At 38.9% G+C, this 24,291-nt stretch overlaps 1 protein-coding gene and 1 long non-coding RNA gene across 4 annotated transcripts in view; one reads left to right on the forward strand and one right to left on the reverse strand.

Moving 5' to 3' along the window:
• The window catches only part of LOC131237506 (uncharacterized), a 33,796-nt gene extending 33,658 nt beyond the window's left edge, over positions 1–138 (reverse strand). For both annotated transcript variants that reach the window (XR_009167288.1, XR_009167287.1), the window contains exon 1: positions 1–138. This is a non-coding gene — a long non-coding RNA (uncharacterized LOC131237506).
• Positions 77–24,291, forward strand: part of LOC131237505 (aldose reductase-like) — a 26,191-nt gene continuing 1,976 nt past the window's right edge. Inside the window, exons 1-5 of one of the 2 annotated variants that reach the window (XM_058235321.1) lie at positions 77–216; positions 562–633; positions 1,581–1,634; positions 3,326–3,502; positions 23,956–24,092. In XM_058235321.1, coding sequence (XP_058091304.1) covers positions 103–216; positions 562–633; positions 1,581–1,634; positions 3,326–3,502; positions 23,956–23,982 — 444 coding nt within the window. In that variant the 5' untranslated portion in view covers positions 77–102 and the 3' untranslated portion in view covers positions 23,983–24,092. Of the gene's footprint in view, positions 217–561; positions 634–1,580; positions 1,635–3,325; positions 3,503–23,955; positions 24,093–24,291 lie in introns of those variants that run through there. The other variant, XM_058235320.1, reaches the window with a different exon arrangement.

Consider the following 24,291-nt stretch of genomic DNA (forward strand, 5'->3'; position numbering starts at 1 on the left):
ATGATACAGATCCATTGGCCATTTCGCCTGAGAGATGGCGCACAAAAGCCTCCAAGGCCAGGTGACATATCGGACTTCGACATGGAAGGAGTATGGTGAGAAATGGAGAAGCTAGTGAAGGACAACCTTGTTAGGGACATCGGGGTTTGCAATTTCACCATAAGAAAACTAGAGAAGTTGCTCAAGCTTGCCCAAACCACGCCTTCTGTGTGCCAAGTACGTATACCAGCCTCTATAAATATTGGGACTATATACAGCATCCCTTGTTGATAGATACAACCTCTCTTTCTACTTACAGTTATAAGGCTGGATCCAATACATTTGCCGTCTAAATGTGCCTGAGTGGGTCTAAATACAGTTCAGATGTAAAACATTTTTGAGTTCGTCATATTGCACTCAGACAGTTGTTGTATGTTAAGCTCAACGCACAAAGTTTTGTAGGGGTTCTGGGCCCTATAGTTATATAATAGCAAGTTCTTGAGAGGGTGTCCATTAATTTATGTGGTGGAGATTAATTCCATAGATTCTTTTATCTAATCGTCTTGTTTCACTCTGGCTTAGATGGAGATGCACCCTGGTTGGAGGAACAATAAGATGTTGGACGCATGCAAGAGGAATGGGATCCATGTTACGGTAAGAGAGCTGAAACGAAATAATGCTGTTTCATGTAATGTACAATGATGTATTCTCTTGATAGTTCAATTTTGGGAAGTCACCATAACTTGTACCAATGTAGAAGGAAGTATCACACACAACTAGTTGGACAACAGCATGATCATCCAACCAGCATATAATTGCCATCTGTAATGTGCAGAACCAATTGGAGTTGGCTACATAGATCCTATTCCGCCATTTTTTTTCAAGGACCATATCCTCAGTTAAACTATAGGTCATTGAATATCTTCTTACTATCTCCACCCATAATGTCCTTTTGGCCCTTCCTTTTAGAGTCTTCAACTTGAACTTACTCCTAACCTGTGCAGTTCTTCGTCTCCGTTGCACAAAACCCAAAACTGCAACAAGCTCTGTCATCGTTCATTGCTAGTTCCCAAGATTCCTACCTCATTACCACCATAGCTTTTTCCTTGCTATTTGGGGCTGGCTATCATGATTTTTCTAACAAAAGATTGATGACCTGGTGTCCTGGATGGTGCATCTCTTCCAATCAAGTTTTGGAGGAGCCCATACGCCCCCATTAAAATATGATTTCCAACTATGACCAAACGAAAGGAGATCCTAACAAAATTTTGAAATGTATTGATTTAAAAAAAAAAAAAAAACCTTTTCAAAATGTTAGTTCAAAGTTCATAGTTATTGTTGTGCACTTCAATACCTCAAACATTGTGGCCATTTTAATTAACAATCTCCTGAAATTGTGGCATTTGCCTTAAGTTTCAGAAAATGACACTTGTCTTGAAAACATGTGGATTGCCGATTCCTTGCTAATGTGCAATGCCTTAAGTTTCACTTTCTTATTAAATCTAAATGAAAAACAATTGACATTTCATAATTCACTACACATTTTTTTTGTCATTCTTGAAAGACAATGTGCATGATGAATCTACCCTTGCTACTTGCAGGCCTATTCACCACTTGGATCTGGAAATCTGATCCACCATCCTGTCGTTGAGATGGTTAGATTTATTTATTTTTTAATAAAGAAAGTTTCATTGCTTTCATAAGGGCCCATTGGAAACCATCAAAATCAGGTCATGGATCTAGACACTCCATCGACAAAAGCCTGTCTGAGACACATCTATATTGGATAGGCTATTCTACTGCCCTGGCCGCTTTTGTCAAACACCCCAGAAAAGGGATGGTGAACAAGCAGATTGGGTTGCACCATATTGGCAGAAGGTGTGTGTTCTCCATTATCTGTCAAGCAGCTACATCTTGTCAATTGTGCAAGTCTTGTCAATTATACATTTGCATCAATCCGGACCAGTCCGAACGAAGAATGATCCATATCGTGGACCCTACACATTTCTAACCATAAAACGGATATTTGAACAAATATGGTCAGTGCTGCAAATTGAATGGGTGGAATTTGGAAAATATGGTCTGCACCTAAATTCGATGGGCAAAATCTGATGGTTGTCTATGTGATTTTCAGTCCATGGTCTACCCATGATTGGATTAATGACTTGGACCTGTGGATTAATGGACGCAGATGACGAATTTATTGTAGACCACAGTGGGATCCAAGATTTGGAAGTGCTGATTGATGCATGTGTATGCCCCATGTAAGGTGGATGAATTGTCACAGTTAATAAGTGTATGGGTCCAGTGCTATTGCCTATCTAGATACCATATCTGAGGACCCAATACCAATCTGGTCGGATTCCCATCATGGATCCTTATGGTCTTAGTCCTCATCTTTGGGTCAGGCTTGGGCTGGTGGGTTAAGAGCATATATACCATCAGACCCACCTAATGGATGGATTGGATCTTGCATACATGTAAAGGCATCTACACCTCGAACTGATCATATCTTACACACATTTTCATGAGAATTGCAAAAACTGATGAAAATTTGTGAACCAAACATTGTTTTCATGAAAATCAAGCAAAGAAATATAAACACCAGCAACCAAACACCCCCAGAAGACACGCCTCTAACATACAAGAGAAATGCTCCACTGCTCCATAACATAAGTTATATGGCTCCTAGTTGCATCAGTTCAATTGGACTGTCCAATTAGTCAATTTAAACTGTCCATTAAATCAAAAAAATATTTCACGGTATAGGATGTAAGCATCGCATTGATGCAACGATCCAATCCATCATTGATGGTCTCATTTTCTATAACCATCATATTCTCCATAACTGGTTATGATTGCGTAGCAGAGGTGATTCTTTAGAATCACCAGCAATTCATGATGGTACCTAACAAATAGATGGATCAAATGGTTGCTTTGACGTAGTTTTATGTAAACAATCTTGACCATTCACAATAAAGTTCATTCATCAAATGGTAAATATTTGCCAGATCAGTATATGATGTTTGTTCGGTGGCCCATGGAATGTGCATTGGACCTACTGAATGGTCTAGATTTAGGAGTGTTGATATTAAAACTAACCAAGTAACCAAACCTCACCCAACCCAATTAAAATTAATCATTAGTCGTGGCAGGTCTGATTTATTTCAGTGTCCAAGATAGTGGGAATTAATTTTTTTTAATGGCCCAAAAATGAAACTGGACCCATTTAAATCTCCTCTGATGCATCAGATATACCCATTGACAGCTCCAGTGTTGCATCCTTTTCCTTTTCCGGGGTTCTCTTTTTATTCTATCTTATGTATACATGTACCACACAAATCAGATTGCCAAGAAGGTAAATAAAAGCCCAGCTCAGGTCTTGGTGAAGTGGGCTTTCCAAAGAGGCACAAGTGTCATCGCCAAATCAACACATGCAGACAGGATCAAGGAAAATATTATGGTTGCTGGGTGGGAGATTCCACAGGAAGATTTTCAAGTGCTGAGTAGCATCCCTGACCAGGTACGTGAAATGCCTTCTTTTAATCTTGAGTTGTGGTCTCCTTTGTTGTCTAGTCTCACACAACTATGTTGGTTGGTGTTGTTGCAGCGCCAATTCATTTGGACTGACCAAAATAAAAACAATGAGATGGGTCATGGTCTGAAATTGGCACAGATTAGAGAAATCAAATTAATCCATTGATCGCTGAAGGTTGTTCAGTGTGATTTTAGGCTAATGATCCATCCTACACATGGGCCATCAATGATGAATGGTTGTATGTATCCACAATCAGATTGAACGGTTCACATACTTTGCTAGGCCAAATGCATGTACATGCCACACGTGCCAGCATTGCACATTGGTGTCAGATCTGAACACCCATGAGGGGCACCGCTCTCTCTCTCCCGCAAATCAGGTGGTCCACAAGTTTACCAGGTAGGCCACAATTTACATGTGTGCACGTGCGTGTGGCTGGAGTTCTCTTACTAACATGGCCCTCCTGCTGAATATTGCACATGTCGGCCAGGCCACACGGCACTAGTGTATGTGAGCTGCCTTGTACATGTGTATGCATATGCGCATAGCAAAGCTCTGTTCAACTCTCATTGTGTGATTTAAGTGATTTTCATTTGTGTGTGTGGTCATGATTGTGATTGGTGCAGAGGAGAGTTATAGATGGAGAAGAGCTCTTTATAAACAAGAGTGAGGGCCCGTACAAGAGCGTGGCACAGCTGTGGGACAGCGAGGACTAGCTTGCATCGATCAATGTTACAGTAATTAGGTACTGAGTAGTAACTTTTGTGAATTTTAAGTGCTATGTTCCCTTTTATTTGACTTAAGGAGTGTGTTGTGCAAATATGTCATATGTTTGTGTTTCTTCAAGGTGCTACAACTTGTAGATCTGATGTGACTTCACACCATGCTAGGGTTAGGGTTTAGTTGGTTTAGTTAACGGGATTTACATGGTCCACTTAGTTATGAGGTTGGTTAGCTGAGTTCATTATGGTTGGTCTGTGGGTTGGATTATAGTCAGGATGGTAACAAAGGTAATGTAGGGGCATTTTCACACCGAGCTCGAGTGGGATGGCCTATGGGATGCAGGGGCACACTCGGGGTGGGCGGCCCGTGTGAGGCGGGTGGCTCATGTGAAGTGGGGACCACGAGGGGGTTCGACTGAGGTCCTAACCTATGAGATGTGGGGCTTGGGCTATGAGCTAAGGGATTAATTCGCCATGCTCTATCAGTTCGAGCTTTTAGAGCAAGTGGTTAATTGTCTTGCATCAAAGTTGTATTAGAGTGGGAGGTCTTGTGTTTGAGACTCTATACCGGGTTTAATTAATGTAGGGGCACACTCGGGGCCCGATCCTTTTTTTTTTTTTCATTCTGCACAAAAGTTCCTTCTTTCTCTCTCTTTGGTTCTCTACAAGAGTATTGGACCTGTCGCGGATTAGCTAGGAATGGCTAACTACGCCAAATCCAGGCCTAGCTAGGGACAACTTAGGCATGCCTTCTAGTTTGTTTGTAGGCACTGGATAAGCGAATGTTTTGACCATGTCACTAGATTAGTGGTGTATGTGACTTAATGCGTAGACAGACCAGGTCCTTAGCATATTATGTGCATTCGTTAGTATACGATGTGCGTGGTGGTCGAATATAATGTTACAATACACATTGCTTTAAGAGTCGGCTTCACATGGGTAGATCAAACCGTGCGTTGGATCTATTTTATATGAACGATCTTAGCTGTCCGTATTAGAAGTCAATGATCAAGTGAAAAGATTGATATTTCTCAAGTCGGCATGGTGTCGCCCATGAAATGTGCAGTGGACCTAATGAACAGAATGGATCAATGAACTTGATTGTCTAAGAGTGTGGTTTGTTTGGATATGTGAATTCTATTTGGATCCTGTGTGATAATTTACATGTTTGCCTTAGAAAATAGGGTTCCAAAAGATGGGACAACTCTCACCTTATTATTTCTTGTGCTAGAGTTCATAAGAGTAAATAATTAGTGTAGAGTTGGCATATTCAAACAGCCAGGCCCACTGTCTTGTAAGTGAAAACAATTTTCATTTCCAAATAGATTTTGCATCTCCAAACGCGCCATAAGGGCTCGTTTGGGAGCTTGTATTTGGAATGCATTGCAATCCAAATTACAGCTTAAGGTGATTTCCAATCTTATGTTGTGTTTGGCAGCTTGTAATTGGAAATGCACGGACATCCATGGTAATATTTATAGGAATTCGAATTTGGTTATTAAAATATCCCAAATTAGTGAATGCATGATATTTAACAGAATGATTGTAATAGGCCTATTGAAATATATACTTTGGCCAAAAAAGATGAAATTACGAGCCTTGAGTAGGCCACAAGCATATGATCACGTGCGAGTGACTTGCGAGCTGTTTAACCATTGATTTACATGGCCAATGTTTAGGTTGTTTGGACCATTTTATAGATGTAATTTTAGTGATGCAGCTGATAAATTGATTTTTGGGGGGGCATTCATTAGAGTGGCACATGTATAATGGATTAGTAGCTTTGCGATACCTTTGTTACATGTTTCATTTTCCTGCCTTTAAAAAGGAGCCAAAAAAGGCGTTTCACTCTGAAATCTCACTCTAAAATCGCAGCAAAAGAGAGATTTCAAAACATACCCAAACTATGCTTTCTAAATACCTCCAATTCCTAATTCATCTGAATCTATGCTACCAAATGACTTTTGAAGTCCGAATGCACTTAAATAAACTCAAAACTTGCTAAACGACTCCCCGCTAAGCAGCAAGCAGCTTCTTCAGAAGGTAGATGATTGGTAAAGCACCTCCTGATGAGCAGCTTCTTCAGAAGGCAGGTGATTGGTAGGCACATCCTGATAATGTTTTACAAAGAGATGAGCATTATGAATCGATGAAACCAACTAGAGTACTGAAAAAGGTCATCATGACTCGATGACTAATCATAATGATTAGAAACTTTGTTGATTTTAAAACAAAGGATCTAATACATCATGGGTATTTTGAAAAGGATTAGGTTAGCACCTAGCTTCATTAGTGAGAGCCGAGCTTGGCCAAGAGCAATAATTCTGAAAGTCAACAAGGAAGAGTGGGCCCGCATAATCCCACGGTCTATACTATATGGGACCTTTGCAAAAGCCAATAATGAATATTATTAGTCCAACAATCCATTTAACCGTTGTATGAGTAGATGGGCCTGATCACCCCTTTGATTCTATGGTATATATGCCATCAGATTATGATATACGGCTTGAATCGTACAAGGGATGGGCCAGATGAACAAAAACTCATTGTTCTCTTTTTCTCTCCTTGGGAACTCTCAAATTCTGGATTACTTGTCTCATCGAGAGAAACTTTTATAGAACGAGGGATTGAGAGATGAGGGATGAGTCCTTATCCCATCCTCTTCCATATCTCTCCCTCTTATAAAATTAAATTTTAAATTCACTTTGAATTTAAAAGCCTAAAACAAAGTCCTGAATTAAAGAAGTAACGTGAAAGAAATATGTGGCCCACCCACTAGTGGTTGCCCACAAATGGGCCCCACAGGCACATGTCCAACATCTCTCACTCAAGCACGTCATGGGATGGGCTCATCATAGATTGTCCATCTAGCTTGTCACATAACTGTTAGACAGGCTACATGCCTTGTATAGCTGATTCTATAGATAGACAATGTATAAGTAGAAGATTTTATAGATAGACGGTGCTTTAGTAGAAGATTTTGTATTTATCATTTTACCTTATATAGTCGTTGTAAAGCTCTATATCTTCAACCCTTTAGGGTTGTTTCAAATACACAGAAAAGCAAAAGAGAATCATTTTCTTCAAAGCCTTCATCGTTTTCTCTTTATTTACATGGTATCAGAGCAATACCAATCCTAATCCGGCATCTTCTTCATCACCGGCACCACCGTCTGTCAGATCCGACCCTTCCCTGTCCGATCCAGCTCCTCCCCTGTCAGATCCGGCCCTGCCCTGTCAGATCCGACCCTCCCCATGCACGTCCAATCCTCCCCAGGCCTGTCCGCACGCACATGCGCTCGTCCCTGCGCACGCACATCCCTGAGCACGTCTCTGCGCATATCTCTGCTACTCCGATCCCTCCTGCTGCACCTGCTATTGCACATCTTACTGTCTCTGTTTGTTGATCTGTTGTTGTCTGCTCTTTTGATCTATTGTTGTCTCTGTCTTTTGCTAGTTGCTGTTCTGATCTGTGGCTACAAGGTACTTTCTTTTTTAGCATAGTTTTATCTTTTTCTATTTATGGATAAAGACTCCTGTACAGAGGCCCCACGATGTAGTTTCAATGGCACCAACTACAATCTATCGGCCATCCACTTTCAGATTTTTCTCAAGGGTCGTGGTTTGTGGGGACTGATTGATGGATCTGTTATTGTCCCCACTTCCATCGATGCCGACAGAATGGCTAATTGAGAAATGAAAAATGGACGGATTATTATCTAGATTCTCGATTCGATTGATCAATCAATAGCTGTTGGCCTCACGCCACATCGCAATGTTAAGGCTATGTGGGAGCATCTCCAGATAATATATCAACAGAGTAATGCGGCTAGGTTATACCGCCTAGAACAAGATCTGGTTCACCTTACTCAGGGTGACAAAAGTATTCAAACTTTCTACTCTACAATGGTTACAGTTTGGACAGAGATGACATGATGGATCCAGAATTCTCAAATGACTTTAAAATATTCCACACGATGTGCAAAAGTACGCAAGTTAGACAGTTTCTTATGAAACTGCGTCCGGAATTTGAGCATTGCAGGGCTTCTCTCCTGAACCGTAGTCCAACTCCTTCAATGAATTCAGTTATTAATGATTTATTAGCCGAGTAACAACGACTACATGTCCTCTCTTAGGGGACATCTTAGGAACCATTTGACCTGACACTTTCTGTATCCACTTCTGCACCAAACCGTGGTTTCACTTCTTTAACTTGTCGTGGCTATAACAAAGTGAGACATGTCGTCGATCAGTGCAAAGATTGGTGCGCTTATTATCGAAGGACTAGTCATGGTATTCAGGACTGCCGTTTACGTGCCTATACATCCTCGTTCGACTTTGGACGTGTTGATCGAGGTCGTGGCCGTAGTCGTGTTCTTTCTGCTACTTCTGTGACTACTTCTTTCGAGCCTTTTGTTAACGATACTGCATCTACTGGTTCTGTTGAAGCTCTTTCTTTACCTTTGACTCTTCCGATCCTCCAATAGATCGTGCAGGCCCTTTCTGCGACCAATATGCTAGGTATAACCTCATCTTCTCTATGGTTCTTCGATTCAGGTGCTTCCAATCATATGACTGGTGATGTATCACATCTTCGCGATATTCATCCCTACACTGGAAATCAAACTATTTCTACTGCGGATGGCACTAAACTACCCATTTAGTCCGTTGGTTCATTAACTTTCTCTCCTTCTGACTATCACCAGTTTATCCTTCGTGATGTGTTTCATGTCCCTAAGCTCTTCTCAAATTTAATTTATGCTGGTAAACTTACATCCAATAACTACTTAGTCATATTTCTTCCAATTGTTATTTTGTGCAGGATCTGGCAACGGGGAAGATACTTGGGAAGGGTAGGCGGCACGGATGTTTGTACGTGCTGGACTTTCACCCATCTGTTACTCCGACTCGTTGTTTCTTCTCTCCCTCTTCCTCGGATATTTGTTCGGCAAATAAAATGTGGAAACTCTGGCACTTTCGCCTGGGTCATCCACATTCTGATCGTTTGATTCAGCTCTTTTCTTCTAGCATGTTAGAGAATATTTTTCTTAATAAAAGTATTTTGGATTATTCTTATTCTTCTTGTTGCCTTTCAAAAAGTAAGTGTATTCCCTTTCCTCTAAGTACTACAAAATCATCATCTATGTTTGAACTGGTGCATACAGATGTCTGGGGCCCTTCCCCAATTATGTCTCTCTCTGAACTACAATATTATGTTATATTCATTGATGATTTCACACATTACACCTAAATTTACTTTCTGCACTCTAAGTCACAGATTTTTGAAAAATTCAAAATATTCATTATATGGTGGACACTCAATTTCGAGCAAAAATTCAAACTATTTGCTCTAACTTAGGGGGAGAGTATCTCTCCACAAATTTTCGTACATATTTTCAGGGTCATGGGATTGCTCATCAAATCACCTGTTCTGATACTCCACAATAGACAGAACGAAAAAATTGCCACATTGTTGAAACTACCAATACCTTAATGACAACTATGAGTGTTTTTCGTTCCTTTTGGGCGGAAGTTATGATGCATTCAGTCTACTTGATTAATTAGTTGCCAACCACAGTCCTGAATAGTAAATTTCCCTACTTTGTTCTCGCCGGTTCACTTCCTACATATTTCACATTTCGTGTTTTTGGTTGTGTATGTTATGTTCATCTAGCATCACGTGAACGTAACAAACTTTTCTCAAAATCAGTCAAATGTATGTACTTGGGATTTGGAGAAACTCAGAAGGGTTTTCGTTGCTATGATCCGGTCTCTTGTCGTGTACGGGTATCATGACATGTTTTTTTTTTTAGTATATTGCCTTCCCTTCATCTATTCCTCCTTCGCCCACACCAGACTCTCATAGTCTTACTATTTTTCCTAACATTCCGGTTGCCTCGAGTACACATCCTTGTCTATTGTAGGCTTATTCACGACGACCACGTACAGATCCATCACCTACTACTCTCCCTACTGTACCCGTAACCGATCCAGATCCTATCTTGGTACGTCGTTCCACTTATGTACATCGACAGCCTAATCGCTTAATGTACTATATGTCTGCCATGAATACTATCCTGGATACTGTATCTATTCCTACTTCATACCATCAGGCAGCCAGTCATGATTGTTGATAGAAGGCTATGGTAGAAGAATTTGCAGCATTAGATGACAACTATACGTGAGACATTGTTACTCGACCTACTGACCAACAATTAATTGGCAATAAATGGATTTATTCTGTGAAGTTCTAGTCTGACGGATCATTGGATCGATACAAAGCTCGGCTTGTCGCTCAAGGATACAAACAGGAACACATAATTGATTATGATGAGACATTCGCTCCTGTGGCCAAGATGAAAAATGTTCGCACTCTTCTGACAGTATCATCAGTTCGCTCTTGGCCACTCACTCAGATGGACGTGAAAAATATTTTTTTTTTCATGGAGACCTCCAAGAAACATTATATATAAAATCTCCTCCTAGATCTTTAATCCCTACTAATAAGGTTTGTCGCCTGAAGAAAGCTCTATACGGTCTCAAACAGGCCCCTTAGGCATGGTTCCAACGATTTCATGATGTTGTTATAGGAGCTGGCTTTACTCGAAGTGGTCATAATCCATCCTTATTCTTGCGCACCACTGAGCGTGAAATCGTCATTATTCTTGTATACGTTGATGACCTACTTCTGACTGGTCGCGATGATAATGACATCTCGGCATTAAAGGAAGTTCTGACGTCATCCTTCAAGATGAAGGATCTGGGACATCTGACCTACTTTCTTGGACTTAAATTTTCGCGTTCTATACGAGGAATCCTGATTAGCTAGCATAAATATACCAAGGATCTTCTCGTCTTAACTTCATTAACGGATCAGAAGATGATTCAGACTTCCTTGGAACTTAACGTTCAATATGGTCGTGACGATGGTGAACTCTTTGCGGAACCCACATTATATCGCCATTTTGTTGGGAGTCTGGTTTACGTAACAATGAATCGCCCTGATATTGCCTATGTAATCCAAGTTGTCAACCAATTTGTTTTTGCTCATTGGACTCTTCATATGACTGCAGTATTGCGTATCTTACGGTACTTACGTGGAGCTCTGGATCGATCTCTGTTCTTCTCCTCCACGGCCCCTCTGAACCTTCATGCTTATTCAAATGCTGACTAAGCAGGTTGTACTCTCACACGCAGATCTACCATTGGCTATTGCGTTTTTCTCGGCACTTCTCTCATCTCTTGGAAGTGTAAGAAGCAGACAATTATTTCCAAATCAAGCACGGAAGTCGAGTATAGAGCAATGTCAGCTTCTTGTATTGAGATTATCTGGTTACATGGACTTCTTTCTAACTTGGGTGTTCATCTACAAGATCCTACTCCACTCCATGTAGATAATCTAAGTATCATTCAGATTGCCTCTAATTCGATTTTCCATGAACGGACAAAGCATATTGAAGTTGACTGTCACTTCATCCGTGAGAAGTTTCAGTCTCGGCTCATTTAGCTACCACATGTCGCATCCCATGATCAGATTGCAGTCATTTTCATGAAGTCCCTCACTTCTGCACGACACTCATTTTTAGTTAGCAAATTATTACTTGTTGATGACCAGCATTAGTTTGAGGGGGGATGTTAAATAGGTCACATGCCTTGTATAGCCGATTTTATAGATAGACGATGTATAAGTAGAAGATTTTATAGATGATGCATAAGTAGAAGATTTTGTATTTATCATTTTACTTTGTATAGTCGTTGTAAAGCTCTATATATTCAACCCTTCAGGGTTATCTCAAATACATAGAAAAGCAAAGGAGAATCATTTTCCTTAAAGCCTTCATCATTTTCTCTTTGTTTACAATAACAACCAAAATTTATTTTTTATTTAAAAAAAATCGTGATCAAAATAATTAGAAGCATATGACTAGTTAGAACACCATTATCTTCTCACAAGTGTTTGAATACTAAGTGACTACCTAACTAACACTCAATAACCCAAAACTTTGTAATGACTATCTTAGTCCGCATGACCACACCGGATGGAGTTAACTCCCAATATGGAGTACTCGGCCAACATACGCACTTATCCAACTTATCGAATTATTTTAAAATCTTTATTTTTTGCAAACATCGATTTGAATTCTTCTAAAGTTTTACACACACACACACACACACACACACACACACACCCCTTTAAAAAAGAATAGTGTTTGCAAAAAAAAAAAAAAAATCTATCAAAAACTCAATACTACTGGCGAATAAGTCAAGTTCATATTCATAGTTGTATAAACTTGGTATAGTTATCATGGGATCTTCCCCATGCATATGAGTAATTTGGAATTGATCTATCCGCTTTCCTTAACTGTGTCTGACCAATCAATAGCCTTTTGTCATCATATATTAAAGTAGCGACACTTAATCTCATACTCTTGTACAGAAGAGGAGGGTAGATAAGGACATAAAGTATCTCTTACGAGGTCGAAAACTTGCACGTTTTAATGATTAAATCAAATGAAAACAATCCAAAGGTAAAAAGTCCTAGCACATGACTACAATCCACGCCCGAAGTAGGCAATACTATGTATATGTTGGGTCTACAATCTGCAAGTTATCTTACATGAGGTATGATTCATCTCATATCCTCGACCTTACTTTGATTCAGGCTATAACATTGATCGCATGAAGAGTAATGAAGCGATTATGTTATTCGACTTGATCAGTCTCATCTTCAATGTTTTAAGACTGAAGGCGTATACAACTCATTCGTACCCCCATCCTTTATTATTCATAATAAAGGGTAGTTCACACTTTAACATATGAACATCACTCCTAACGTACCTCTTGTACATTCAAGGCTGGTCAACTAGTGTGAGTGGGTGACCAGCCTGCCGACAAAGATAGAAATCCTACATGATCTCTAGGTAGATATTGATGATCTACACACCTAGTCTATACTGAATAAAAGGAATGTATTATTCATTAATGAAAGATCAAAGGTATATAATACAAGCATATCACTCAAGCTCTCCTCAATCCCATCTATCTAGTGTCAATGTTTTAAATATCAACAATATCAGCTGATATATCCTACAATATATCTTGTATCCCACCTGTGCGACATGAAATACATAAGTAGTGCCGATATATCCCACCTATTCGATCCAATGAGCATTTTAAAAAAAATAATTTTGATCCATGTTTTTGTTGTAAATCACGTTAAACTAGTGTCATATGGTTACAAATTTATGATTCTTCATCATAGATTTGGAACTTCGATTTTGAGATTTTGGGGAGATGGGTCAAGTTGTAGAAAATTGAGAAAAATCAAAATTTCTTAATTTATCGCAAATCAGTTGCAATCTTTATATCCAAACACAAAATTACACATATATAATATGATTTTTGCTTTTAAATGTATTGCTTGTGTTTCCATACATGTATTCTTATGTTTATAAATTATATGAATAGACTTTTAATATACTTATATCAGTTCAGTTGAAAAGTGCATAAGGAAAACCCTACTATGTGCATTTTTTTGTAATGTTTTGATTTTTTTGTAATGTTTTGATTTGTAAGTGTGTATTGACCAATTTTCCAATGTTCTCATCTTTCCCAACAACAATGATATGCTACGAGAGATACAACCAATATATCCCATGCAATAACCGATATGGATTCGTATCCCGAGGATACGATACATTACGATAACGATATTTAAAACATTGTCTGGCGTGAACCTGCAATAGATCTCTACCTATATGTTTTGTCATGAGATCAATCATTATCTCCTTGGTAGGAATGTAGCTAAGGGCGACCTGCTTATCTCTTACTTGATCACGGACGTAATGATACTTGATCTCAATGTGTTTGGACTTCTGGTGGTATTTGGGGTCTTTTACCAAGTCAATAATAGAAGTGTTGTCTATCCTTAATGATATAGGCTTACAAACGCCCGGTACAACACCCAAACCTAGTAAGAATCTATGAACTCATAAACGCTCTTGAACTGCAGCACGACATGAAATGTACTCGACCTTCATAGAAAAAGGGTTGTGGATGTTTCTTACTTGACCATAAGATAGCTAGCTGTTGAGGGTCAAATATTGCATTTTAAACCCCAGTTATTGTCTGGATTTACAAACATAGTACTGTTTAACGGCCTGATTTAATCGTGTTTGTGATGCAGGGTGTATTTACGAGCTTGGATCGAAATAGGGTGCTAAAAGCTTATAATTAACGCTCAGAATTCACCAAATCATGAGACGGACCCCAAGGGACCAAGATCAATGGATTTACATGCCAGAGATCTGAGAAAATCGAGAAATTGAAGCTCAAGTTGCCTGAAAGTCATCCAGAATGCAAGATCACATGGTTTCCACCATCTTTTCGGCTTGAAACTTCATACATACCCTGAGGACTATAAATTAACCGTACATGTCAAATTTCAGCCATTGTATCTTTGTGAAAGTGGCCCAACTGACAGATCAACCCCTAAAACAGTGATTTGGGGTTCACTTGGTCGCTGGACATGCTTCAATTTTGGTTTCAATCCCTTAATCTACATTGGGAAAGGAATGGAAGGAGCGTATTCGTCGTATACATCAAGGAGGGACCCACCTTAGATGGTGCATGTGCACAACACAGGCACAGCCGCCGTGCACTGGACGGGCAGCCCGGTCAAAGACGGGCTGACCCGTCTTTCTTCGTGCGCAGGGATAGCGGACGGATGACCGTCCGCCGTTTCTTATTTGTGGGCCCCATCGATCACTCATTCGGATGATCTAATCCGTCCATTGTGTCTGTGGGTCAGCCACAACCCACGCCTAGGTGTCCCTTCTCCACCATACAAGCATACGTGTGAAGATCTCAGCCGCACGCAAGATGAACGGTAGCACAGACGATCTTGTGGGACACACTGAATCTAATCTGAAACCATCCATTTTTTACTGGTTTTTCGAAAGGATCACAATGAACAGAGTGGATTTCTCCATAGAATCTGATAAAGGGGCCCACCATCGTCACAGTGTCAACTACGCTGCTCTGTTTCGCAGTCCGGAAGAACCAGACGTTCCGAATCGTCCTGGGCCACCAGTGATGATCGGATGTCCGATCTGAACCGTCCATAATGTAGAGAGACTCAATCTGGTCAGAAATATTCTAACCGTTTTCATCATTACATGCATACATGTCCGCTACAGCAATCACAAGATGACCATTCAAACACTGTTGCAGCAGGAATTCTTCCCTGGGCTGCATCAACGGACGATCAAAATAGACCATCTCCAGTCGAAATTCCGAGGAGAAGCTAATGGACGGCATGAATCTCTCAAATGATAGCTAAAGTGGGCCCCACCAATCATCCTTACGCAGGAAGCCCTGTTGTTGTGCGATACAGAGTCCGACCCTATTGCAAACAGCCTGCAAAAGGCAGGTCGGTGCTCTACACACATCTACCGTCTGCAGCGCCTATAAAGGGACGTGAGAGAGAGAGAGAGAGCAATGGATTTTTTCATCGGAAATGTGAACGTGCAAGCAGAGAGACAGGGAGTAGATGTTTTTGTTATCTTTCTGTTTTTATTTTAGGGCCTGTTTGGATCACCCGGACTCGATGTATTGCATTGTTTTAAGTTGAATAAATACAATATACCGCGTTTGAATTGGATTTAAAATCCGCGGTAGTACGTGGCATGTGAATACAGCGCCGAACATGAAGCGCGTGGACATGCAGTTTGGACGTACATCACGAGGACATCGGGCAGTGCAGCGATGTCATTACATTGCACCGCCTCTCATAGCAGAGAACTCTGTCAAACCTCTATGTGCTTCGTGTGTCCATCTCATCTTCCTGTGCCATCCTTCTTCTTCTCCGTTGTTTTCAACCCTCTTGTAAAAGGAATGGATGGGTTTACGGCCACATCTTAGACGTAGACGCAGTTGCTTGCTTCGTCTTCTTCGCCTACGTTGAAGATGGGATGTCATCATCTTAGGGCCATCATTCCATAAACATGGTTTCTCTTATGCCTAAAATTTCATACTATAAGGGCAGAAGTGAAAGAAGGTATGGTTTTCTCTTCCCACTATACATTCTGGGACAACAACTGATCCTTGTTCTAAATGGACTATATCCCTCCTTTCATTCATGGATACCGTTTCTCTCGTGTACCCTCTTTTACAGGAGGAGATGAGTACTTCCGTATACACCTCTCTCCTATACCCTACGCAGAGGGTCTATCCGCCGTAAGTTTTCAATCCGATTTTCTGCCATGTCTACATCTACACGACGTGAAAAGGTTGGCCCTATCTTGGAGATCATTAGGTGACGAAATCTAGGCGGTGGATAGACCAAATCAAAGAAGGCCCACCTAATAAGTAAATCAGACTGTTATTGTGGGTGCATAGTCTAGAAGTGGGGTGCCAACATACACCGTCATAATGTGGACGGTGGATTGACGCATTCTGTATGTTAATGTATATAAGTTGATTGGCGGTTTGGATTAAATACTTAAACCGTGATGGGGCCTACATAGATATTACGTGATGGTTGATGGTGTAATGAGTGTATGTGGTGAAGACGAGGTCCACATAGATCGATCCTTCAATAAACATTGAACATGCATACATTCATTGATTACATATGCAAAGCCAGTCCTTCCCAACCAGTCTGATCAAAAATGAAAAGGGCTACATCCGCCGTTGTATTACTGCTGTATTGTATAACAATGCAATACAATCCTATATGCGAATCCAAACAAGCCCTTAAGGTACAGTGCAATCATGTCCATGGGTTGCCAAGGGCTTGTTTGGATACGCGTTTAGAGATGTATTGTATCGTATTAGAAGTTATGATTTGACGTTTACCGTGTTTGGATTGGAGTGAATAGGAGTTGAATCCCATGCGTGCGAATACAAACTCCAGCGAAAATTTTGAACTGATGGTATTGTCAGTGGGCTTTGTTGCTGTCAATACTTCGATTTCATTGCGCTGTATTCGATAGCGGATGAAAGTTTGAAATTTGTATGATTAATAGATATCTAGTACCTATGCATTGTAAGATCAGGGCCGTTCATTTGTACGATTACAAGATATCTGGTACCTATGCAGTGGAGATTTGCATTGTTATGTTTCATTAAGATGAGAATCATAGTATTAGGGACAACATTAAGATTGTACAATATGCAGACATAATACATCCTATCCAAACATTGATCTGTATAACGTATTGTATACTATACGAAACAATACCTCCTATCCAAACATTGATTAGTATCTGATTGATTTGGATGTATTTTGAAAACTGTCCAATGTATACATGAACAGTACCCAAATACAATACAATACAATACTATACGCGAATCCAAACAGGCCCTAAACCTCTTAGCTATGGCTAAGAGGTGAAGCTTGTAGCGTGATGGGAGAATTTGTGCTTGTGCCTTTTGTTTAGACTGAATGGATCTTGATTTAATTTTATTATGGGAATGTTTTTTAGTTTTTAATGGTCTGTTGTGACTGAAATTACAATGGGTCTGTTATAGCTTTCAGCATGTTTCTTGCTTTTTTATGTTTATGACGTCAGGAAGCCCTGTTGTTCACCATCGTCTCCTGGGCATGGTCAGATGACGATACCCTTCCTAGCCTTCATATCACGATGATTGGTTGGCAATTAATTTAATTCTGTTGTTTACTTTGTCTCCTGGGCATGGTTTGGTGATGGAATCCATTTAAATTCTTATACCTTTCATCTCTTGAAAACTAGATCAAAGGAAGTTCAGTTTTGATTTTCATGGTTACACCCTCTAATTGGATGAAGAGGGGACTTTAAGTCCAGTTGAGTTCTTGAAGCAGGCATAAGATCTCCCTGATCTCTACAAGTGGATCCTCTAAATCCCTCGTTTCCTACCTCTGATTTCTCTAAATTTTATATTAATATTTCACCATTATTCCCTCAAATTCAATCGATTTAGATTTTATCTTAGTCTAGTTCTATTTTTACTTAGTTTCAGATTACGTACAAGTTTCAGTCCCTTGGGATTCTACCTCGGTCTCACCGAGTTTATTACTATATCACAACCCTATACTTGGGGAGTGAACACTAGTCCTCTAAGCAAGAAGACATATCCTGAAGTAGACTGTCCCTCGTCGGTGTCATTACTCCAGGCAGCATCAGAATATCCTTTAAGCTCAAGACTCGTGCTTTCATCACACAACATCAAGTCTTTTGTTCCTCTGATATAGCAAAATATACGCTTAATGGCTTGCTAATGAGATTGTCCTGGGTTACTCAGTAACGATTAATTATGCCAACTGGATAACTAATATCCGGTCTAGTGTAAAGCATATCATACATTAAGCTACTTACTGCACTCGTATAAGGTACTGAGGACAACCAATTTCTCGGCTTCAGTCTGGGGATACGATTTCCTGTCTAACTTATTAGATTTCCTCATAGGTGTTTCAACAACTTTTGAATTTTCCATCTAAAACCACTCTAAGATCTTCTATATATATGTGGCTTGTGGCAATCTTAAGAATCTCATATGATGGTCCTTGATGATTTTACTCCGAGAATAAATTTGGCTTCACCAAGATCTTTCATCTTAAAATTTGAGAAAAGTTAATCTTTAATCATCGCCAACAGTTGCATGTCATTACCAACTATTAGGATATCGTTTACATATAGAGATAGTATCATAAAACATCTTTCAGACCATTTCATGTATACATAATGATCTTCTTGGTTCATTATGAACTTGAAAGTGGTGATTGCTAAGTAGAATCTCATGTACAACTATCTTGAAGATTACTTCAACCCATAGATATATTTTAACATCTTGCAGACTTTCTTTGAATACATTTTGTCCACATAACCTATGGATTGTTGCATGTATATCTCTTCATTCGAATAACTATTTAAGAATGTGATTTTTACATCCATATGATATAACTCTAAGTCTAAACTTACGACAATGGACAAGATTATGTATATCGAGAAGAATTTTATAACAAGTGAAAAAGTTGCATCGTAATCAACACATTCTTTCTCTGTGAAACCCTTAGCAACTAACTGTGTTTTATACTTTTCCATTGTACCATTTGCCTTTCTGTTGATCTTGAGTACCCACTTATTACTATCACTTTGTGATTAGAAGACGGATCTACAAGTTCTTAGACCTTATTCTTCTCCATAGAGGCGTTTTCTTCATCCATGACAGCCACCCAATCAGCCAAATTTGGTGACAATAACGCATCTTGATAAAAATCAAGTTCATCGTTGTCAACTGCAACGCAAGAGAAGGATTGACCATCGATATCGAAGTATCCTCGGGGAATCAATCATCTTTCGCTTCGATGTAACTCAGGAGGCTGTTGAGATGTACTCCCACTATCCTAATGAACTATAGGTGCATCTTTATTTTGTGAAGTAAAAATCCCACTTTCCTAAGATACATCGGGATTTAAATTTTTATATATATATATATATATTGCAGCCTTTTGCTTCTTTCGGCTAGCGTATCTTTCTTCGAGGAAATTCACGTCCCGAGATTCTATCTCAGTCCATCCTCTACAATCCTCATAAACTAGAACGTATCACTTTTGAGTACATGGGGTGCTAAATAAATACATAATAAATTTACTTTCAAGTTTACTTTTATATAGAGCAGGTACCAAAACATATCCTAAAGATCCCCAAGGGTATAGGTCGGCTAGAGAATGAATCATCCTCGTCAACATCTTGTATGAGGTCTTAGGAATGGATGTAAATGAGACTTTATTAAGTATATAGATGATTGTTAGCAGCGCTTCCACACAATGTGGTAGAGAGATTAACATGTGCCACCATCAATTTAAACATGTCTAATAGTGTCATGTTCCTTCTCTCTGTAACTCCACTTTGTTGTAGAGTATAAGTCATTCTATATTGTCAAACGATGCCAACGTTTTCACAATATAATTTAAACATTTCATATGTATACTCATTACCTCTATCAGATCGAAGAATTTTAATCATTTTCTCAAGTTAATTTTCTGCATCAACTTTGAATTTGAGAAAATAATTAAAAGTCTGATTTGTATGAGATGAGATACACATATCTAAGTGCGAGTAATCATCAATAAAAGTGACGAAGTATTGACATTCATTTCTAACACACACATTCAAGGGTGCATAGATATCTAAATGGATTATATCTAGTAAACCTTTTGAGTTAATCGTTTAAGAGAATGGTTTTTGAGAAGTCTTTCCGGACACGTAAACAAAATGATAAATCAACTTTAGATAATGAACTCAACATATCAGCACGTGCTAGTATTGTCATACGGTTTATCTAATGTGACCTAACCTCGTATGTCATTTTAGAGATTCAGAGACTAAATTTTCATTCGACATATGAGATAAAACAATATGTGCATTATCACTATTTATGTCTAAAATAAATAAATATGAAATTAAAAATTTTCATGCAAAGATGAAGTTATTGAGTCTTAATGAAACTTTTGTCCCGAAAAAACGAATATCAAAACCATCAACTAACAACCGAAAAACAGAAATTAAATTTTGATACATGTCCAGTACAAAATGAGTATCACAAAGGGTTATTATCCTCCCTATGAGCGTACAAAGATAATAACGACAATCCCTATTATGTCTTAGGCAACATTATTCCCTATGTACACCTTGTAACTCTCATTGGCTATAGGATGGAATTCCTCAAGTTATCAACGATCTCGTGTCATGTGCTTTGTTACACCTAAATCCAAAATCCACTTGTCAGATAGAGTATCAACATAAAGGATTTTGGAACAAATGCGTACAAACAAAGTATCTAGTGACTTAGGAATTTCCATTTTTTTGGATGCATTGGCGGTCATAGTAGCCAAAGTTTTCACAAACGAAGCAAAGTATGTTTGACTTTCTTGATTTCTTCTTTCCTTTCCCCTTCTTAGGATTTGGATGAGGCGTTGCAATCTTTTGTTTTTGGTCATTCTTCTTCGTCTTGTTGCGAGCTTGGGACTGTCTCTTGATAGGCAACAAATGGGTATAGTGGCTTATGAAATTAAAATCTGATAGGAGCTTAGATCAATACAAAGCTCGGCTAGTGGCTTAGGACTATAAACAAGAGTATGAAGTTGATTATTATGAGACATTTGCTCTGGTAGAAAAATGAAAACAGTCCGTTCTTTAATCGCTATAAGTTCTTTTAAAGGTTGGCAACTCAATCAACTCAATGTCAAGAATGCTTTCCTTCATGGGAATCTTAAAGAAAAAGTTTACTTGAAGCGACCTCCCGATTATAAGTCCAAGGATTCACGTTTAGTTTGCAAGCTATCTAAAGTTTTATATGGACTCAAACAAGCACCAAGAGCATGATTTGAAAATTTTCATGAGGTGTTAACCACGCTGGGCTATTCTCAAAGCTAATATGACTCATCACTGTTTATTCTCAAGTTTAATTCAGGTCTTGTTGCTTTATTGGTTTATGTTGATGATATTCTCATCATATGAAGTGATGCTCAACGAATTGTTGATCTCGAATCATCACTTCACTCCTCATTTCATATGAAGGATATAGGGCCATTAACATATTTTTTAGGTCTTGACATTTCTTATAATACTCAAGGTTATCTCATAAGTCAATGGAAGTATACCTGTGATCTGATCAAGTTAGTAAATCTTATATATAACAAATCACATGAGACTCATCTGGAATTAATGTCAAGTATGGGAAAGATGGTGGAGACCTTCTCCTAGATGTTACATCCTATAGGCAGCTGGTGGAGATATTAGTCTATCTCATCATGTCTTGTCCTGATATCTCATATGCAGTTTGTTAGCCAGTTTGTCGAGGCACCTTGTACATTGCATATGTAGGCAGTTCATTGCATTATTCGATACCTTCGAGGTACCCTCAATCAGACGCTTTTTTTTTTCCATCATCACATGATATACAATTATTTGCTTACTCTGATGCAGACTGGGGAGGTTGTCCCATTTCACGACGGTCCACCACTGACTATTGTGTTTTCTTAAGATAATCATTGGTTAGCTGGAAGTATAAAAAGCAAATCACGGTATCTAGATCCAGTACAGAAGCCGAATACCATGCAATGGCAGATGCATGTAGTGAAATTACTTGGTTTCGGGGATTGTTTACAGATTTTGGGATTCATTTGTCTTTGCCGACTCCATTATATCCTGACAACCTTAGTGCTATTCAGTTGACTTCTAATTCAGTATTTCACAAGCGCACTAAATACATTGAAGTGGACTGCCAGTTTGTGATAGAAAAATACACAGTTAGAATTACTTCTCTTCCTCATGTGACATCAGACCTATACTTGCTGATTTATTTACCAAAACTATAACTTTATCCCATCATAGGTTTCTTCGTGGCAAACTGATATTAGTTTATTATTCCACATCAGTTTAAGGGGGGTATGAGAATATTTCATATTTGAGTTATCATTAGATGTAATATACTATGTATAGAGAAGCTCTAAATAAGCTTCCTTGTATAGTCTCGTAGAGTGGTTATTTAAACCCACCTTTGGGTTGAAGCAATATAGAAAAACATCAGGGATAATTCTCTAGATTCTCAAGTTTACAACATCCACTCTTAGTTTTCATTATGCGAATTGCGAGTTGTCCTTGCGCGGCTAAAATCACTCCTGACATCTCTATACAAGTGAATTTATTTTAAATGCTCAAACGGGACAACGGCCAAAATTTTCATTTTTAAAATCACATTCGACTAAGATAATGTTAGATACCCTAAAATTCGTTTTTCTTAGCACGTTGGTTCTTCTTGTCTTAAAAATTTCCATTTGGGGCAATAACTTCCTAAGACAAACACCCTAAGGGCCCGTTTGGTACATGGGATTAGGTGGCATGGAATTGCATTTATTCCCATGCAAAATTTATTTGATGTCCGGAAATGAGGCAAGGATTAGATTAATTTAGTTATCATATCATCTAGTTCCAATAGTAGACTCTACCGGATTCTAGTGGATTTTGAAATCCTCATCCGTGGGCCCCACATTGATGCATTTGTCTTATCCATGCTGCCCATTCATATGCACCCTTATAAGTGACATTTCGAGTTGTATGTGTATAGGGGACTGACATAGGTCATGAAATCTATTTCATTGATTACAATTTGCATACAAGCGACCGGCATCTTTTGTGAAATCTGGTCCATTGATTACAATTCCATTGACCACCAAATGCAGGTTTCACTTAATATAGTGATTTTTCCAAAGAAAGAATTTAATCCCAAATGTGAAATTGTACAGCCAAAATAACATGGTATTTCCCTACAATGAATTATTGTGCAATAATAGTGTTAATTCCATTTGATGTAATTCCATACCATTTAATCGCCAGTTCCAAAGAGGCCCTGGGCACTTGTTTTAAATCATGGATCCCATAGGAGTATAAAGGAAACGATAATGATTATTTCGACCATCAAATTAAAATAATGGATTCCAAATGTTAGGTTATGCTTGATCTGTAGAGAAAACTCAGCTGAAATCTTATATTGATTCTACTTTTGTTTCTTGTGTAAGAAAAAAATTATAGGTGAAAAAGCCTAATGACTCTGTGAAATCTAATTTCCCTTACGTGTCAAATGGCAGAAAAGTGTCAGATTAAGAGAGACTATTTTCTCTTTCAATGGAGTCCAAGATTTCAAATATGCCTGTTTTTTCTCTGCTCCCTGCAGGCCGGGCACTCTAGCCCATTGATTTGAAGGGTCCCATTGCAGATGTACCTATTATTGGATTTCTTGAATTCAAGCAACGGCCGGGCAGATTGTTCAAATCAATTCATTTTCCCATTATTTCATCGGCTAGCTCATTATTCGCAGGTCCAAATTTGATATGCTATGTTGCTTAGTGGGGCCCACCTATGATTGGCCCTTATAAATTCCAGATGAGATCTATACAAATATCAATTGCTAGCTGTCAATGTTTAAATGTACGAAGAAATTTGCAGTGGCATACATTATATATGATTCCTCTATTCAGAGAGAAGACAGAGAAGGTAGAGCCATCTCTCC

Source organism: Magnolia sinica, chromosome 2 (genome assembly GCF_029962835.1).
Source record: "Magnolia sinica isolate HGM2019 chromosome 2, MsV1, whole genome shotgun sequence".
Taxonomy (NCBI): Eukaryota; Viridiplantae; Streptophyta; class Magnoliopsida; order Magnoliales; family Magnoliaceae; genus Magnolia; species Magnolia sinica.